Here is a 14,138-nt window from a genome sequence, read left to right as displayed (position 1 = left end):
CAGCGGAGGGTTTAACCACCCCCCCTCTTTGAAGTAGCTTGAAGCTTGCGGTGCGGTCCCATGAACATTTGTTTTTTTTTTTCTCGAGTCAGCTTATAGAAATGAGTCGACGGGAACATATTTTGTCATGAAGACGTAAAAATTATTATCTACTATGCTTTTAGCAGCTTATATGTTCATTTGCTTCTTATAACTTGCATCCTATTGAAAATTAAATAATACTATGTACAACTAGCAGTTTATATGCTATATTTAACTGAAAATACTAAAGTTAGCAAATATTGTATCATCAGTATTTTGGCTAAAGCCTGCATGTTGGTTGACACCAACTAATTCTAGCTACAGTGATACTAGCAGACTATATGCTAACATTTCTTTCAAATGCTAAACTTAGCTAACATAAACGTATGTCAGTGTGCTAACCAGACAGTTCCTCCAGTTTTTTCTAACTTCACAATCATGGAAATTCATGCAAAATCAATAGATCCTTGCATTGTTTCATGCCAAAGTATAATTAGGAAGTTCATACTCTCAAATATGCATTAGAAATATTGCCACTGTATGGGAGTATGTCATACTTCTGCTACACTGCTGGCTGAGCCTTACCTGGCTACCATGGTGATCAATAGGACAAGAAACCAAACAAAACAAAAAAGGAAATACTGTTTCATTTAGTGAATGCTTACTGCGATTAAGTATGAAGCATCAGAAAATAACAAAAAACAAAACCAAAAAAACTCAGTAATACAGCCAAGAACGTCAAGGTCCAGGAAAAGCAGAATTAAAAACGAATTTTGCAGAAATATGTGAACCTGGACTCGTTCCTTTTCCTTTGTATTTTTTCCCCAGTGGATCCAAACCAGATTGGGAAAGGCATCACTCTGATCACGGTGTTGGACGTAAATGATAATGCCCCGGTCTTTGCAATAGACTACGAAACGCTCCTGTGTGAAAACTCAATGCCAGGGCAGGTAAGACCCAGAGACATCTCTGTTGTCGGTCTGGCATCCTTTCTTCTTTTCTTTCCCTCTCTCTCTCTGTAAACTCCCTTGAAGTTTGACATACAAAGACAGCCTGCTGAGCCTCACAGCCTTTAAAACTCTCCCCTCCCTCTAAACAACTGCATTGTGCTCAAACTGTATCTGTTTTGCAGCTCAGGGTTACGCCAGGTGGACAGCATCATTAGTAGGAGACACAACTTCAAGATTTAATAGGAATTGTAGGAGTTGCTGTTTATTAGAGAACTTTCTCTCATTCACTTTCTTGCCACTGCTCTAGAGTTAGCCTGTGGTGTTTTTTGCACACTTGAATGTCATTTTATGGGAGGCTGGAGTGGTGTTTTATAATAGTTTGATAATAAGCCTGTCGTGAACAAGAGCAGAAGGTTTATCTTAGTATTGTGCTATGAAATCCAATGCAATTTTTGCATCTAAAAAAGATAAAGGGGGAAGTAAACTGTGTCCATGCATTGCATTTCCCGCCTCCACATTTGGCCCCATTGTTGCTGAATGACTTGTGTGTTTTTGGCGGTCATTTTTCAGCTCTTGACATTTGGAAAATACAATCAGAGGCAAAGGCTAAAGAAAGCGTGTATGCCTGAATACGTACAATTGATCAGAATGATGCATTTTTATAAGAAATGGCTATTAGGCCATTTTAAATGTGCTATTTACATTCATGTGTCGTAGTTCTTTTATCATTGGGCTCATGGTGGCTGTGCAAAAAAAGGTAAATGAGTTTGTTTGGAAAAATGAAAGACAATATTTCATTCTGGATATGTTTTTTTTGGCATAATTTCTGACCGCAGTATTGTTTTACTTTAAAGAAGTCACACAGCCTGGCAGGCTCCAAGTGTTCAGGCATTTTGTGTTTATATTATTTGTTTTAATGAAAATCTCAGTGTGAAACTTAAAATAGAAAAAAATGAAAGCTCGCATAGGAGGACATTTTGTCATGTTACAACCACAAACCTTATTGCATATAGTTGGGATTTTGTGCGAAATACAAGCAGATAATTGTCAAGTGGAAAAGAAATGATTGTTTTTTTTTTCTTTTACAAGTAATATTCTGAAATACTTGGTGGGCAAATATATTTAGTTCCCTTTAGTCAGATACCCTTAAATGAATCCATATAAACAATTTCTCTTAAAAACATCACCTAATTAATCTAATTCAGTGTAAATAAAGCAATTCTGCATAAGCAGATGTAACATTTGAAACATTGCAAACTATGGAAAAGTTCAAGATGTTTTAGTTTATTTGCAAGCCATGATATTTTATAACCCAACTGAACTAAGATTTATATCAAAGTTTAGTCACAGTACGTGCAGAAAACACAGACTTTTACAGTCAGAATCTCAACTCGGTGCAATTCTTTCACGTTCACCTCAAAAATGACAGCAGAGAAACTTAACCAAAGTAATATGTCAACAATGGTATCAGCCTCCAGGACACAGGGACCGCCATTGCACATGACAGCATCATCAGGAGGAAAAAGGTGTAGCAGATCTGTAATTACTCAGTTCGAGCCGACAGATTGCTTACCTAACCCCTATGATAGCTGAGCTGCCACCTCCCCTCGGTGCAGCCACCGGCTCCTCTGAGAAGCGAGAAGCTTCAGCCTGTGAGTTTGTCCACCCTGTGAATTGATGTGATGCATTCAAATTCTGCCAAGATATGTTCAAAATTATTCCGCAAAAACAACTGCTGTTTGGAGCTGAAATATACTTTCGCAAGCAAATATCCGACAAATAAAACAGTGTTTAGGTGAAACTGCAATTGATTTTTCATGCTGTATCTAGATATTGCATCAGTTTTTAAAAGCCTGAAAGTCATAAGAAATTACAAATGTCTCCTGTTTTCTGGAAGGAAATGTTTCAAGTATTCTAACATGCAAGAAAATCTGGACTAGATTGGGTATCAGTAGGGATATGTCTATACAAAAGTCATGGTTCTGTCAGCAACTTCTAAATTAATTGGATTTTATTATGTTCCAAAAGTAAAAAAAAGAAAAGAAAGAGAGAAAGAAAGAAAGAAAGAGGGAAAAAAGACATGAAAAGTGTAGAACTGACTGGAGAATTGGTTAGATTTTCTTTTTGTCAATAAATAAATTAGTATAAGCAGACATAGCTAATCCCTAGATAGGTAGAATACACAATATAACTCCTTTTTTATTTAATGACTGCTCATGTTTGAAAACAACTTCACAACTTCACTTTAACAACCAAGCAGAGGAGCACAACACTTTCAAATCAGTTCTAACAAGGTCAGAATACTGATCTACATCGCACCATTAAATAACTTAGGACAATGTTGGAACCACTGAAATCAGGTCTGAATTGTCTGGTGCACGCCCCGAAAGCTATTTCAAGATTATTTAATAAACACGGCGAAATCACTTCCAGGAAAATCCACTGTAAAACAGCCAATAATGTTTAGCTGTGCAAATAGGAGCCTCTCCTAACAAAATCATTTCATAGAGAGCTCGCTGTGTTGGGACTTAACAGCTGCGTAGCCTGAAGAAAACCATTTATCAGTGGGGTAGAAGAAGAAAAGGTGGCTTCAAAATGGCTATGGAGCGTAAAGATTGAACTTTGGAGCAGTGGAAAAAGGTCATGTGGTCTGATGAATCCAGATTTGTTCTGTTCCAGAGCAATGGCTTCTTATGGTAGGAAGGGCAGCGGATGAGCTGATGTATCCGTCTTGCCTGGTGTCTGCTATGCAAGTCTCTGGGGCGGTTTTATGATCTGAAGTTGCTTGTAGAGTAGAGCACAGGGTCAGAAGACAATGTATTGTATGATCTGTAATACTGACTGACTGAATAAATGCGGTGAAATTAATGTTTTTTTTTGTTTTTAGATTTTACATTTTAGCAGCTTTTCACACGTCCTTACCGAGTTGCCTGCGAGTGTGCAGGGCGGTGCTGTTTTAGACGGCAACAATTACAGCTGTACAGCAAGCCTCTTAACCTGTTTCACCCTTTTTGTTGTTAAGACGAATCACAGCCGCAGACAAGAAGTGCTTGTTTTTTTTGTTTTTTTTTGTTTTCGTCTCTCACTTTTAACAGTTTCTTCCCATTCAAACACAACCTTCTGGCGGGCAACACCGCAGCGCACCGGTGGGATCCCACCTTCCGACTGCATAATGAAGGCAGGGAGGATGGAAATTTCATGATGAAATTTACACCCAAAAAAAAAAAAAAACACATACAGAGCAAAGGGAAGGAGAAAGGCTGACATTTGAATGTGAAAACACAGTTTGAATTACAACGAGGCGTCTGCTGCCTGTTACCAAACAGACTGGGTGGACTCATTACCTGTCTGATACGCGCTCCACCACCTCCCTGATTCCTAATTAATGAAAATGCTCCTGTATGTGTGGATGTCGATGTGAACACGTCGGACGCACTAAATGGGCTTGCCAACCTGTAAAAGCTTTATGAAAAAAATAAAATAAATAAAAACAAATAAATAAATATCGCAAGCTGCCCACGGGTTGTCACGCCCATTAGGTTATTTAGAGCCACGGCAAAGATGAAATAATTACATTTGCCAGTGAGGGCCAGAGTTGACTCTGCGGCTCTGTAGCTCAGATTAACAGGCAGTTCTGCGGTGGAACAACCTGCCATTTTTCAGGCCTAATTAAGGCAGTCTCGTGGCACTGGCTCTCTCCAGAGATGCCACTTGTTACAGTTCATTGGTGCGTCTGTCTTCTGCCATAATATAAATTGATATCATGATGGGGGTGGAAGGGGCCGAGGCACTGTGGATTGCGGTGGGGACGACGGGGAGGAGGGCTGGATTCACATTGTACAATCACTTCATTGTAATCATTACACACATGAGTGGATCTGGGATTCTGCTGTCCCCAGCCTGCTTGCAGCTTCCCACAGGGAGCTTAGTCAAAAATGATGCGAAGATGTGAGTTTTATATACGTGTTTAGTGGTGTCCCTCAGCAAGATTGCACCAAGTTACTATTTGACATTTTAATTACCGTTGTGCACAAGGTCAAGCTGGACTTGTTCAGTTTTCCTTTTTACAGCTCAACTCTTTGTGGAGTTTATTAGAGGATCTGTGTCTTGATTGTACCAAATTGCCCAATTTCTTCAGATAAAAACCAAAGTTTCTTTTCACATTTTTCAAAATTGTTATGTCACTTTTTTTTTTTAGCTGTTTCTGATGGAGTGGTCAGAGTCCTCTGTTCATCTACTTCCTGTTTTGGCCTCTGTGTCTCATCCTTTTGTTCACATATTTATAAAGTTAGCATTGTTTATGTCTGTGTTAACTGAAGGGAATATACTACTTATGAAAGTAAAAATTGCATGCATGTACAAGATTCCAATTCACATGCAGGAATATAGTTTACATGCCATGTTCTACTCTTGGCACATTCATATTTAAATTAATATTTTAATCATATTAACATCTTTTTATTTCTGCCTGGAAGCAATATTAATGTCGTTGGAGTGGCTCGGCTAGACTCCCAACTTGACTCTTGATCTTGCATGTATCATTTTTCTTTTTATCTCATTATCAAATCATAAACTTTCTGGTTGGATAAAACTAATTTGACCTCAGGGGTGTTGATCATTTTGGCCTTTGAGTGCACGTCTCAGGGCACAGGCTGGTTACTGGTATGAAAGTGTAACGAAACTTTGAATCCACTAAAGTTTAACTCGTACCGTTTCTATAGTTTCAATTCCTTCTAAAGAGTTTCCCAGAGTTATTGGAGTTTTCTTTGACAAAATCGACCATGAAACAACAAAGTTGTCACTGCCGCTCAGATGGTTTCAAAAAGTCTGACATCTTTATCTTACAGTAATGACATATGAGGAAATTTGTAAGGATGTTGTATGTAGCACAATTGGGTCCCAGGTAAGTCCTCATCAGGCCCTTCATTTCACACTGTAAACACTATTGTCAAATACCTTTTTCCACCTCCTTCCTCTGATTAAATCTACCTTTTCTGCTCATTCCGTAATTACAGCAAAGCCTTGACTGTCGGTACAGAAAAACGTCTTCACACCTCTGGTCACCAATTCAGATTATCAGTTTCTTAGAGGTGTCGCGTCACTCCGGAGGATGAAAACAGATATGCCACGGCACAAGGAGCAAGGAAAACATTAGCGAGCAGAAGCGTGGCGTCTGTTCTATAAAAAGAAGAAGCAAAATTTAATATCAGATCTCACCAGAAGATGACTTATCCCCGACAGCTTTGGCTTGTCGGGATCAAGTCAACAGACGCGCGCTTGTAACAAGCCGAGTCTGAGCAAATGACTGAGTTGGTGTGAAATGAGAGGAGCTCACGGAGGGGAAAATAATTGAAGCTATTGACAGATGTCATTTGCAGAACTCCATATATTGATCCAAAGTGTAATTTATGTTTTCCCTCTGAGAGTGTGTCCCCTCATTAGGGTGCAGAAAGTGAGTGGGCGCTGCCAACCGGTGGGTCCGAGGAGGTACGGGCGTCATGTGTGGGTGATGTTTGGGGCGTTGATGTCGTGGGAAGCGGCGCGTCGAGGGAGTGAGCGAGGTGGTGCGAAAACAGCATGCCCACCTCCTCCTTCGTCAACACAACCCCTGGTGACAGCTGTCACGTCACCATGGCAACGAGTGCCACCTATTTCTTGTGATGCTTATTTATACTCTTAGTTCAACTTTGAAGTGGCTGGCTTGATCTTATTGTGTGACTCATCTGCGAACGGGGTTTTAAGGTAGCTTAAAGGGAAAGGCTCTTAGCCGGCAGAGCCAGTCACAACCCTGCTCAGAATCGGATAATTACACTTTCAGTCTGACGCTCATAGCAGCACTGCAGACTTTAGAGGGGGGAGAGGGGAAATCAAAAATGTAGTGTTTATTTGCCGCGTGTGGAGAATGGAAAAATAAAATGTGCGATAAGCGCTTGTTATCACTGAGATTGCAATTTGTCACTCCAGCCACGCTAAATTAGTCGACATTACTTCCATCATTAAACAGGCCACGTTTTCAAAACGCCAGACTCAAAGGAACGCACGACGCTTTGTGTCAGAGTTGCAGGGGATTGTGGTCTTTGTGGTTCACTTTACACACTTTAGGGGCGTTTGTAAGTAAACTGGGTGGATGGGTGGGTGGTTAGGGGTGGGGGAGTTAAAGCCGGACTGTTTGAACTGCATGCTGGTGAGAAAATAAAAAAAGAGACGTTTTACTTGGCAGGATGGTCTTTGTGGAATTACTGCGAGTAAACGCTGAGAGAACAGTGAGGATTTCACCTATGAAGGCTCGGCTTCATCACTGGGTGGCAGCACGCACGAGGAATCGAAAAACTGCTCCGGAGAGGGAAGTTTTAAAAAGGCCAGACCGAAACTTTAACTTTAGAGCCACACAAATATAACTAAATAGAAGAGTAAATGTGTAAATACAAAAACAAAACGCTAGTCGCATAAACAGTTACTGCCCGTTTAGTAAAAATTAGCAGCGTTTAACCGCATTTCAGGTTCAGTTTCTGATCACTGCCTGATCTTTTGTGATGCTCCTTCGTCACAAACCAACATGACTAATAAAAGAGCCCCACAGAATTGCAGGTATAACAATGTTGTAATGTAGTTAATATCACAATAATGATTGAGAATTCAATTATTATCTATTCGTCTTTGAGTTTCAAAGCATAATTAGCTGCATATGGCGGTCACATTCACTGCTCCTTTACAAAGAAGATTGTTTTGTTAAGTTTTGCATTATATCGCAAACATTTTCACCTGTTCAAAACGTGTTTACATTGCATTAGTCCTGTTGTTATTGTCGCCTGGCTAAACTGCGCCTCTAATTGAATTAATCTAAGTTTGTCAGTATGTCCTAAAATAGATGTCATTTCTTTTCATTCACTTTGGGTTTGAATCTTTTTTACTGTACAGCCTATGTGTCACGATCTGTGTTTGTGTGTTTATTTTTGAGTTTTTCTGTGTAGTGCTGTTCCCTGTGAGTCTCTGTCCTGTCCTCCCCGTTTGTCTCCCAGGTGTGTCTCGTCCCCTTGATTACCCCGTGTGTATTTAAGTCCACCTGTAGTCTCCGTCTCTTGTCAGATCCTCGTCGTTGTTAGCGTCATTCCTCATTCTTCGTGTCCTACGTCAGTTCGCAGTTTCCTCAGTAGAACTGTATAGTCCTGAGGTTTCATGTGTCAGTCTTTGTCAGTCGCTACCGGTATTAGCTGTGTGCTAACGTGCTGCCTGTCCTGGACTGTGAGATCTTCATTAAATTCATCATCTTCTCCACACCTGGGTTCTCTGCGTCTCTCCTCACCACCACCAACCATACCACTTCATGACACTATGTAGATGTTTTGTGACGGCTGTTTTTCTTATAGCTTGCTATTATTCTAGATTAGACACCATCCTATTTCACATTAAATACAGTTAATTAACACAAATGTAGTTGATATAGTAGCTAATTGTTCAGGACTTCTTATATATTCACGCTCACACTTCACTCAGAACGAACAGGACTCAGAATTGAGTTACGTGATTGATTATATTGTTTTGAAATTGAAAATTCAGAGTATCACAGAGTCAAACAGGTTCATTCAGAGTATCTTCTTTCTATTCAGAGTTTGTTAAGCCCGCTTTCTGAAACAGGGCTCCGGTGTGTGATTATTCATCTCCTCTCAGTTTACCTTTTGCCTTTTCACCCGGTTGCACCTTGTGAATAATCAACCACCCACCTCTTGTCTGCAATCACACTGCCCTGTATTTAAGCTCATGGATTTTCATTGCTCTTTGCTGGATTCTCCCTCATCTTCTGCTGCCTCCGGGTTCCTTTGTTATTATATTATTAAAGTTCTTATTCTTGGGTCCACACATTTGGGTCCTCGTCAAGGCTCGCTAAACTCAACAATTTCACTCTAAAGTAAAAAAAAAGAAAAACGTTTTTACAGTCTCTACATGTTCTTTAAAAGCTACGTGCCTGCTTTAATGCAACTGTTTAACACAGCGATTTCTGGAGTCTGTGGAGAATGGTTAGAGAAAGAGACAATAAACAATAAGTAGCTAGGATCAGAAACTGGGGCTACATTTTAAACATGCTCGCCAAAGTTGGCAATGGTTGGAGAAACATTGCCTCATCCAATGATTCCCCATTTCAGCTTTCACATTAAAATGGTTGGCTCAGAATTGGATGTAATCGATATGAATACATCGATCCATCTTGCCTTGTGTCAATGGTAGCGGTGGTATAATGACATGGAAAATATTTTCTCTGCCCTATTTGGACCCCTTAGTAAGAATTGAGGAATGATTATTTGAGTGCAGTGTATGGGAAGATTAGCGTTATGAATGTGCAACCAAAAAAATTGGCAGCAACTGTACGATGCTTGTAAGTCAATGTGGAAAGAAGTCTCTTAGGAAGGTTTGAAGCCTAATGAAATGCGGGCCTCCAAGAAATGAGCCAGTTTTGAAGCCAAAAGGACGACTAACCCAGTCCTAACAAGGTGTGCTAGATAAAGTGGCGAGTGGGTATCTGTTCTAAACAAGTTCTCTGAATCCTGCTCCAAAGTGAGAAATAGCTGCATAACTTTCCCCTCTGTATCTTTTTTTGATCTGACACGCAGCCAAGCATAAACTCAAGAAACCTTTAATTCTGTGATTCATCGGCCTCTTCGGTCGAGCCTTGCGACAGGCACCAGTCGGCTGCCGCCGTTAATGTCTCTAGGAGAGAATTTATGTCTAAAGCCGTGCCTCTCTCCTCCTATCTCCCACTCAACCCATTAGAGGATTCCCCACCAAAGGTTTTGCAGGAACGCCTTCCATCAAGAGCCGCGCTAATGAAAGGCATTATACATTACAAAGTGTTTGATTTAGGGATGATTTACAGTCCCTTTCCCCTCAGCGTTGAGAAATGGAAACCTTTCCTGAGATAAGCTCAGAATCCACCTGCGATATTCAAAGGACATCAAAGGGTTCACATGGTGTATAGGATTCATTGTCGGCGTTAAGAACCACAAGAACAGCTTTCTATCAGATCTGAAATTTCCATAACAGAGTGAGAGGCATGAGAGTTATTATGTCTCCGGGATCAATGGCAGCTTTGGTGATACGCGGCCGAGCTCGCATACGCTGCATGTTTGGGTGCTGGATCGCTGCCTCTGCCTGTCGCTGATCTGACGCCGACACAAACATCACTTCTGTCTGTTTATACAAATATTCCAAATGTTCCTGAGCCGCAGATGATAACCTTTTTCTCATCTCCGCTCTGTGTAAATTCCCCCAGCTCTGCAGAACTGAACTGTAAAAACAGACGGCCGCACTTTCCTGTTAGCTTTCCGTTGAGCAGCCAATGACGGAGCCACGCAAAAAGTATTCACACCCCTGTTGCTTTTTCCCCATTATCCGTTGCGACAACCAGAAACTTCAGTGTATGTTTATGTGCTAAACCAACACAACGTGGCGCATGATTGTTGTGGAAGAAAAATAACACGTTTTCAATCATTTTTTTTGCAACTAAAAATCTGAAGTGTGGTGTACAGTTGTGTTCGTTACTCTTTATTGCCCCTAATTAAAATCCTCTGCAAGCTACTGCTTCCAGATGTGACCTAATAAAACAGAAATCATCTGTAATTTATTTTCAATATAAATTCTGTTTTCATTTGCAGGGAGAGTAACTAGAGGGATGCAAAATTAATTAAACTTTTTTATTTTTTTGACATTTTTGCTACTTACATAGTAATAAAATGTTATTTTCATCAATATTCCAGATGCAGTTTACATCACATAAAACATAATTAAACAGCAACGTTCAGGGCCATGTGAAGGAGGGCGCAGAAGTGAACAGTGGAAAATCGTTACATTCTGAAGTTGCAAGAGAAGAGTACATGAGCATTTTTTTCAAGTTCATCAACTTGAACACACAACCCACTGCCCCCAATGAAACATGGTCTCTTCAGCTAGTAAAAGTAAGTCTGAACTTCTCTGCTGCCTCCTCAACTCTATCCAAAATTAAACTGATGATGGATGGATGAACAGATGGATGGATGAAAGGATGGATGGATGAACAGATGGTTGGATGAAAGGATGGATGGATGAACAGATGGTTGGATGAAAGGATGGATGGATGAACGGATGGATGGATGAAAGGATGGATGGACCAATGGAACATGTTAGAAGCTGCAACAGACATCAGGTGGTTGAACTTTCACCTTTCAACGGGTGAATAACCCTAAATTGTCAGCCAGATGTAGACAGAAAATTTCAAGCCAGGGGAACTAAATACAAATGCTGGCCACACTTTTCAGATTTGTATTTGCTTAAAAACAAAACGCAAAACTGTGCGGCTTTACAGTTCAAATCTTTGTACTACTTTACATTGGTCTGTCATATTAAGTCCTAATAAGAAACATTTGAAGTTTGTGCTTTAAGGGGTACAAATACTTTTGCAAGGCGGTGTGTTTTAACTTTTTTTTTTTCCCTCCCTCGCTGCCAGTTTTAATAATTGGCATGATTTTGTTTGCCACCTACACGAATACTTAATACCTGACAGCTTGTAACCAGCAGCATTTAATCACAGCTGACAACTGATAATCCATGTCTCTGCCCTGATGGATCATTGACTTTCATTTTTCTCATCCTCCTCGCCCTTCTAGTCCCCCGCTCCTTATTTTTGTCCTCGTGTTAGACAAAAAAAGCTGTTTGGGGCTGGAAGATGTGATAATCATGTGTGAATTGCTTCTAAAAATCTCTTGGATCACATCCATGGGTGTTAGCTGTCACTGGGTTGAGTTCCTAGATCTGCTACAAAAGACTCAGGAGGCTTGATGTAAATTTATGTGAACATTGCCACAGTAACTCCAACTTTGATGACCGTCCCAGTGGCTATCATTAATCGTCCATATGGCATGTTGGTGTGTGATGTTCCTCTCTTGTATAGGATCTACTCATTCAGCTCTTTTTCTCCCAGTTTTCCTTCAACTGGCTGCTAAATTTTTAAGCGATAACTCGATTTCTAGAGAGTCTGTTTGTATGAATAAAATAATAATTATGGCACATGCTGCTGGGTGTGGATAAATTGGATTATTTAGCAATACTTCCTCCGATCTTTATAATTGTCAGCTCTGTTGCATAATAAAGGCAGGAAAGGCTTTCTCTTAGTCCGAGGTTCAGAAGCGGAACAAAAAGGGCCAAAACAAACGGCGTCTACTTGTTTCACTCACAGATATGAATTCTTGTCTTGCAACGCCTCGAGCGAAAGCAGTTCTTATCGTGAGTCATTTTCATTCCAAATAATGAAGTAAACATGCCTGGCTGCACAGCGTACACATTTATTTTGGACAGCATTAGTGTCACGACACGCAACGGACTGAGCTGACATTGTATTTATTTTTCATGCGGCGCTCAAGGCCAGCAGATCCGATGCTGCTCAGGATATTAGAATAAGAGGATTGTGTGTGTTGTCAACTTTCCCTGTGAGAGCTGGAGTTTCTTTCTCTTGCTAATTGCAAACACAGACGAGGCTTTGTTCTAAGATCGACTAAATGGATTTGCCAAAAAAAAACAAAAAAAAAAACAAAAAGAAGCCTTGGGAATCAGTTTTGATTAAAGATATTTAAAAAGTCAATCAACTGTTATGAAAGGCAAGAAATCAAAATGGGTAAAGACACGTCAGTTGTAGTTTGGTCCTTGCCGTGTTCCCTTCTTCAGCATTCAGTACGCTTTACATCAGAGGGATACAGATTTGTGTTATTATTAGATTGGAATGCATGTAAATAACTTTAAATCTGTCTATATGCCTGGATTAAATGGATTTTAGTTTTAATTTTACAATTGTAAATGTGCTTATCTACATGTTTTTGTTGTCTACTGTGTCAGACAAGATCGTTTTGTGACTCCAAGGAACAGGTTGTTTAAAATTATTTTGTTTTAATCAAGAGTCCTAATCTGTTGTTTTTTTTTTTTTTTTTTTTATAAGAAACATTTGGTCAAAACAGAAATGAGAACCAAATTCTGAGTGAAATCCAATATAAAGTTTTCTGGGCTTTTTCTCTCCATTATGTAGGAAAACAGTAGTGAAAAATTAACGACACATATTGATGTTTTATAGTCTTTTCTCAGGGGTACAGAATAGAAGTACCTCTGGACAAAATTATAATGTATAGGTAATTTCCAAAGATTCAGACTGATTTGGAACCAAGTGCTTCACAGTTTGCCAAGTCAAACAAGGAAATGAATACATTTGTATCCTGGAATGAAATTAAGCCATACCATCTCATATGAGATTCCTGGAAAAGCTGATGATTGTCTTCGTACTGAATCGTGTTTTGAGATGTGAAGCAGTTAATCGAACTTGGCCCTGTTTGGTGGCTCTTCTGGCACTCGGTTCAAGGAGAGAAAATCCCCGAAGCATTCCTAAGTTTCTACAGCATCTCATTTACATGTCACACCGTGCACCATCTTCAACGTTGCTTCGAAGTGTCCATGTTTACCAGGCAAACATTGCAGCTCCTTGTCACTTTCAGCTGCCTCCAAAGATAAGTGACTCCTCGCGAAGCGCCACGATAAAATACTCAACTTTTACAGCAGTAATAAACTGTTTTATAGCCTATTGATGAAAACATTTTAATCTCGACAGCCAGTTTTTCCTTTCACATAGGATAGAGATGCTTGTATGTCATCCTTTTAAATCACCTATGGTGCAATGTTTACTGTAAAAACTTGAAATGTGCTAAAGGCCAACAGTTGGGACAGAGAAAATAATCTCTTCGAAATGATTTGCTTTGGAGAAATGACTTCCTAAAAGAAAACATTTTTACCCCTGAGAGGTTGCTAAACTCTTGCCAAATAAGCACTTACTGTACTACAGGGAACAAATGACACAGAGCCCATGCCAATAGTTATAAAACAAACCTTCTACATCAATAGGAATTAGGTTGGTTTTCTCTAATCCACTCACTCGGTCGCTCGGCCCTTCAAACAGGATTTGTCACTTGATGTGTTTAAATTTGTCATAGCGGAAAAGACCAGATGTACAGTACTTTGAAAAAAAAAAATGTTTGTTTTATTTTTCCACATGTAAATGTTTTAGATAATTATATTTTATTATCAAAGATAATCTGAGGAAATATTAAAAGCAGTTTTTGCAAGATAGTATGATTTATTAAAGGAATACAATATATCCAAATC

The 14,138-nt window shown here is 39.7% G+C and overlaps 1 protein-coding gene across 1 annotated transcript in view; it reads left to right on the top strand.

The window, feature by feature from the left end:
• Nucleotides 1-14,138, top strand: part of LOC103147556 (cadherin-7) — a 130,165-nt gene that overhangs the window by 96,265 nt on the left and 19,762 nt on the right. Inside the window, exon 9 of the mRNA XM_007565956.2 lies at nt 850-971. Coding sequence (XP_007566018.1) covers nt 850-971 — 122 coding nt within the window. The remainder of the gene's footprint in view (nt 1-849; nt 972-14,138) is intronic.

Source organism: Poecilia formosa, unplaced genomic scaffold, assembly GCF_000485575.1.
Source record: "Poecilia formosa unplaced genomic scaffold, Poecilia_formosa-5.1.2 Scaffold184, whole genome shotgun sequence".
NCBI lineage: Eukaryota > Metazoa > Chordata > Actinopteri > Cyprinodontiformes > Poeciliidae > Poecilia > Poecilia formosa.
The sequence above is the reverse complement of the archived record's forward strand: the minus strand, read 5'-3'. Positions and strand labels throughout refer to the sequence as shown.